The 6,437-nt window shown below is 35.0% G+C and overlaps 1 protein-coding gene across 7 annotated transcripts; it reads right to left on the bottom strand.

Annotated features, from left to right (window-relative positions):
* Positions 353-5,883, bottom strand: LOC105176916 (E3 ubiquitin-protein ligase CCNB1IP1 homolog). Of its 7 annotated transcripts, none has more exons than XR_002288251.1 (10): positions 5,538-5,883; positions 4,291-4,403; positions 4,127-4,199; positions 3,750-3,795; positions 3,582-3,612; positions 3,180-3,435; positions 2,934-3,097; positions 2,472-2,748; positions 2,224-2,395; positions 353-1,339 (listed from the first exon to the last, which is right to left on the bottom strand). XR_002288251.1 is itself a non-coding variant. In XM_020698741.1 (9 exons), exons 2-9 carry the CDS (start codon positions 4,358-4,360, stop codon positions 2,389-2,391), a joined length of 924 nt encoding a protein of 307 aa, XP_020554400.1. In that variant the 5' UTR covers positions 4,361-4,490; positions 5,538-5,883; the 3' UTR covers positions 1,623-2,388. The 7 variants fall into 7 exon arrangements, 1 of the variants encoding a protein (XP_020554400.1); XR_002288255.1 differs by having other exon boundaries at positions 2,472-2,718; positions 4,291-4,490; XR_002288250.1 differs by having other exon boundaries at positions 4,291-4,490.

A 6,437-nucleotide genomic window follows, 5' to 3' on the forward strand; every position in this document is an offset into this window, starting at 1 on the left:
ATGACTTGTTATTTTGGGAAATTTTTGCTCCTTTTTTCTATCATAATGGGGACATTTTCATTTTTCCCAATACGTGTATATGATTGAATTTTTATTATATACAATATCAAAAAATCGACAATAGTTTTTTTTTTAAAAAATTTGTTGGATTTAATTTTATCACTTATGATGCGTTCAAAAAACGCACAGGTTCAATTAATTTGAATTATATTCAAAGTTTGGGCTAAAGCGAGTGCCAATTTTAAAGGGGAGACCTGCAAAAAAAGGTTTTAATACTACGACACTCAAGCTAGTATTGAATGTAGGAGAAAAATAATCGTAAGAAATAAAATATAATGAAGAATCGTGATAGAGTAAGCAATTTTATTAAAGAAATCGTGCTAAGAGCGCAATCCAATTGCTAAAACAAGAATAGAGAGTAGTTTTTCATATTCTAGAGGGTGTCCCTTTTGGTGGACAGAATGTGTCCCTCTTGTGGGGTGCTGAAATGAGAAATTAAAATAAAAATAACAATTTTGTGAGTAAAATATGGCAAAAGCACGAGTTGAGAGTTGAAGGAAAATAGCAAGATAGTTTCCAGCTCCTTGAAGCGTTATCTGCTAGGGGGCTGTAGGCATCCGTGTTGAGGGGTGCTACCTGTATTTATAGAGAAGGAGTCCCTCTTCGCAGGAACTTTGGGGTGACTTGCATTTCTGAGAAAGAAGGCGAAAATCCGGGGTAAGGCACGATCTTATCTCCTCCTTGACTTGAGCAGCACGCCTTCGCTTAAAGGAGAACTCCTACTTCTGCAAAGAGTCAAGGAGTCCAATTTTTCGAGGACTCCTCCCTTCCCCTAGGGCTGAGCTTCGAAGGCAGGCCTTCTCAGATTGATCTTAGTGTATTGAGTTTCTTTCTTGAGTTGGGCCTGATAATTTTTCATTGGGCCATCCTCATCATGAATTGATTGGCATGACTTGGGCTTTAGATTTCTTCATGGGTCAAATGGGCCTTCAACCTCCTTCCTTTGTCAATTTATTTTCTGGGGGTCACCCGCCAAGGACACGGGTTACATATTATCAAGGAAGTTATAACCATTCAGCCACAATAAATTGCTTCTTCATCCGATGATGCTCCCACAACATTCCACAGACAAAAAAGAAGTTCTAGCCATTCGTCTATTGATTCAGTTGAACGTCATGATGTTTGGGTGGATATAGCTGGTTCATCGTCTAGTGTATCGTGATAATGTGGAGTCTAATTCTACAACAACATCAAGTCGGTTCGGTGGTGATGATAATGAGGCGCAAAATGAGCCAATGCAAAATGTGGGCGAAGAAATAAGAAGACCTCGGCGTCAACGCTACAGATACAATTGTGGAACGAATGAACATCTTTTACATTTGAAATTGTATATTTTATTATATTTTTTACAATTGTACAAAAAAATATACACTATTACATTTGTATATTTAATTGTAATTTTTTAAATTAATACAATTTTAATATTATGATTTTTTAAACTTTAATATGTTGTTAAAAATTAACTTTATATAATTAATTTATAAAAAAATTAATTAAATGAAATTGAAAAAATAAAAAATAAAAAATAACCAAGTCGTGGTTAGACGACAGTCGTGGTTTCAAACCACGACTTGCCCAAATTTAAAAAAAAAAAATTAATTCGAGTCGTGTTTCTAACTGCGACTCGTAATAATTCTATTATACTATTTAAATAAATTATATTAATATATTTTATTTATTTATTATTAATAAAAAAATAATTAACCCTTAGGTATAATCTGTTATCAATGTGCATGAATTTGGGTATTATCCATTTATTGACGGGGATAAATTATTACCAACTACTTCCAATATTGCACCAATCAAAGTTACATAAAAATGTTCAAAAGAATTTTTTGTATATGAAAACCATGAAAGTATTTTTTAATTAAAAAAAATTTACCCATTAGTGTTGGTTATTGGAAGAGCCCGAAACTAGGATGTCTAAAATTCTTTTTAACTTTCTGCACCATCTACTCTTGACAAAGAGGTCCATCAACTTCCAAACGTCTCAGTTGTAAGTTATAAGCACTCTATATATTTTATATTGTCTGGCATTTTTCTTAAGAACTAAAAAGTTTGGCTTTCTTTACAATATCAGATTGTGCTTCGTAGGTTAGAAAGCTACCACTAACACATAGAACACACAAAGGAAAATGCTAGACTTCCAATGAGTGGACTCACCTCGGCTATATATATACTCGTGATCGAAGCTTAATCTGCTGGAGAAATGGGATTCAACAAATGGACGATAGCCTCATTCTAGAGTGGCAACGGCGTGCACTAGATAATTGGAATATGCATCCAAGGGCAATTACAACTGGCTTAGGGATGGGAGATGTCTCCTGTCTACAACCTGGAAAATCAGGATTTTGTGATAATCAAGAGATGATGAGTAAGTAGTTGAAACATTGTAACAGTTAGTGCCTTACTTGAACAATTGAGGTCGATTCCTAGAGAGCTGAGGCCGTCTGATTGGTGAAAGGATAAGGTTTCTAAGAGTCAATGAAGGATTGCCGGCTCCAGCTCCATTTCCCATACCAAAGGAAGAATGAGTAGCAGGCAGTCTGTTTACAGTGTCAGTTGGAACTACGGACTGCTTTGCAGGTGAGCCACCAGAGACGTTGAATGCAGAGTTAGGACTGTTCTGTCTTGCTGGCCACATGTCCTCTCTTGGCCCTGGAGTGTTAGGAGTGAGAACCGACCAATCTGCGACAAGTAAGTTAACTAATATTTCTAGGAAGAACATGGGAAGTTACATTTTCTGATGTTTTACAGAGAAGAGGAGCCGAAATCAAATGTGTAAATATAAACTAAATCCCAGACATTTATCTATGTGGTGCAATAAATGACAGCCTCAAAATAAGTGGAAAATATTGTATAAAATAGGTTACCTTTCCGAATAGAATCCCTGTTATCCATCCTGGGAGCTGGATTTGAGAAAAGATCAGGTTCTTGTCTGGAAAAGAAGTGGTTTGCAGGCTGACTTGCTGATCGCTTCAATGATTCAATTTCACTTCTTGCTAGATCATACATTTCATCAAGTTTTCTCTTCTGCCTAGAAGTGATAACATTATCAAGTTTTCAGTCACCTAGCAGGAGACAACCAGGACATTGAGAGAAATCTAGTTGAGAGTAACCTGCACTTCTCTGCAAATTTTTCTTGAAGCTCTTGCTTGTCTTTAGACAAGCTCTCTATCTCTTGCTCCATCATCTGGCACCTCTTTGTCATTTTCTGGTAGGCAGTATAAATCTGCTCCAATTTTTCTGTAAATTTCTCTTGCATTGCCTCACACTTCTGCCGGCACTGAGCTACTATTTTGTTCATCTTAAATTGCATCTGCAAATCCTTTTGTCCAATATAGAATGTGATACTTCTATATGCGCTCTTCATCACTGGGAACACTCAGGAAAAACAAATGGGAGATATGTGTAGTTTGAACAATTAAGATCCAGCCTCTTACCAAATGTTCACATGCTAAACCAAATAACCAGATTTGTAATCACAAAGCAGTTTACAGAAATTGCATCATTGAGGATACAGGTCTGAGGAGATACTCCAGCCATGGCCATCTGCAGGAGACAGTATAATCTCTAAAATAGTGGTGAAGCATATTTTATATGATATTATAGCATGCAAAAGGCTGACAGGACAAGTTTAAAGGAGTTCTGAAGAGTAGAAAGGAGTTCTTCAAGGAAAGTATTCTTACATTTACCCACTCATCATTTGGATTGATATCGACAGGTTTCATAAGACTGACAACCAAAACGACATCATGTCAAAACCAAATGCAATCATATGTATATATATATGTGTGTGTATATATATATATGCCACAGACAACTAGAAGTTATACAAAGGATATCTAGCCTCATGCAAACAATGGAATGTAAAAATTGACTTCAATAATGATCTCGGAATAGCGAAAAGACCTCTTGATTTGTGGCAGAAAAACTATAAAATATGATATTTTCATAACAAAATTGGAACTCAGTCCTTCCTTAATGACCTCAGTAAAATTCACAGTTCTCCTACAACTTATAACCGGAATATATAACATATGTTCTTGAATAGTCATTCATCTACCTTTTGGACAGGACTTGATCGCAGATCGGACAAGCACCAACATTACTAAGAATCTTGTTGGCATCTTCAGGGCCTTTTGAGTTAGTCAAGGAACTAATACAAACAGCAAGAATCTGACAGGAACTACACTGAAAAACTGGATTTACTTAAAACATTTTGGATACACAAGAGGTGACCACAGGTGGTGGTAACAGCTCGTCCTTCCAATTCTCGCCAGCAAGCATTGCATCTCATTTCAGCTGGTCAATGTTACAATCACTTTCTTTATGTTGAAAACCTGGATATTCCGACAATTTCACTATTTTATATCACAGGGCTTGATTTCCTTCTAAGATATTCCACAGTGGAAGAGCATCGTAATAACCTAGAAATTAAGAATCCATAAAACTAATGCATCTAGATGCTAGGTGAGGCATGCAGCAATTCTAACAGAACATATAACAAAGCGATACTAACATGTAATTCCAGTTCTAACAGAAGATAATGTCATTACCAAAGCAATATTAATATGTAATTCTAAGATCCATCAGAAATGACCAACTGCATTTTGCTAATTGAATTTCAGACATTACTTTCTCATCATAATAACTTGTACACAGTTGATACATAAAACTCTAGGGTACAAATCTCGGATATGAACAATTTACTAAAATATGAGTACACTATCCATTTGATACTCTAACTACTCCTGTGGCTACCAAAGACTTTCAACACAATTGATCGCTTCGGAATGTATAGCCTCCGTTTCCAATATATAATCCCCATATGGGTTATCACTTTATATGCATATTAAAATTAAATCAACATAATCCCTTCCATACACTGATGTTATAAGAGGGAAGTCTGCTCAAAGGAATACTTCTATCATCAAATGGTGCACTGATGATAGAGCACTCAGAAAAGAGACTCCAAGTACTACCAATAAATTTAGATTTGCAGGACTATTATACTTTGTAGAAACCTAATAATTAATTTACATGAACAGTGAAGTCCACCCAAATACGCAGAGAAAATGTTTATGTCATATTGCACTACTAAATCTGAAGACAGCTTCCGTCAAAATTTACTCAATTACCGTGATTTAACTACACAAAAATCTTGAAATCCAAGACACCAACAGCAGATAGAAACATAAAACTTCATTACAATTCTCTTTGACAGTTGAAAAGTGCGGAAATAAACAAAATAACACATGTCCTTCAGTTGATTCTTTTCCATTTCAATAGAATATCAAAAGGTAAATAAGCAGAATAATTCTTTTTTACCTGAAATTAAAAACAAGCAAATACATGCAATTTTTCAGAAAATGTAGCACATAGACAACACTCGCCGGTCGATAAAAATTCCACATACTTCAGAAAATCAAAATATTAAAGCCACAAAATTCACATGAAACAAGAGCCATCCATACCTTAAAGTCAAAGTTCTCGGCGCAAAAGAATATTAAAAACAAAAACAATTCAAATTCCGATCCAGGCAATTGAAATTCCACAGATGTCAAACCGCGTACACCTCCGGAAATAGCCAGAGAAGCCGGGAGATGCGACTAATCGCTGGGTTCCACACAATCAATAGCGTTCGGGTAGTCGACTTTTCACTCTTCGACAGGTAGCGATCGAGAGATTTGGTGCTGATTACTGATTAGGGTACATGCAAAAACCCAAAACAGAAGTCGTAGCAGAAATCCTGACTCTGAGAGATCAGTTTTATGATGAAAATGGGGGGATAGAAGCGTGTGTTTGTTTTAAAGTTGAACTTTACCGTTGGAAAAGAGAATTATTGCCTAAGATCGGTCTTAGCGTTGGTCTATATGGAGCAGGTGGACCAGCCAATGAAAAGCAGCCAATTAGCACTCTTCTTCTTTTTAGCTTAATTCTTAACAACTGAAATGGCATTTTTAACCTTAAAATCAAAAGTTGAAGGAATAAAAATACGCAAGGGTAGTTAGAATGCTCCCTCTGTAATTAGAGGTAAACTCTTTATAATTTTAATTAAAATTTATCAAATTTATTGGTATAAAAAAATTAAATAAAAATTCACAATTTTAATTCAATTAATTTATTACTAATTTATTACATGTCAAATAATTTTTTTAACCAACCTACCCTTATACTTTAAATATAAATTCATGTACGAAAGGACGATTAAGTATGAGAATATTTTTAAATAAAAAATAAACAAATAAGAAATTGCTATTAAAATAAGAGCTAAAATATTTTACCATTCGAACTATGATCATTTTTATATTTTGACATTTCAATTTTTTTTCTGTCAACTTATCATCTCAACTCTATGAAGTTTTGCAGCCATT

The sequence above is a fragment of the Sesamum indicum genome, linkage group LG14, assembly GCF_000512975.1.
Source record: "Sesamum indicum cultivar Zhongzhi No. 13 linkage group LG14, S_indicum_v1.0, whole genome shotgun sequence".
Classification (NCBI taxonomy): domain Eukaryota; kingdom Viridiplantae; phylum Streptophyta; class Magnoliopsida; order Lamiales; family Pedaliaceae; genus Sesamum; species Sesamum indicum.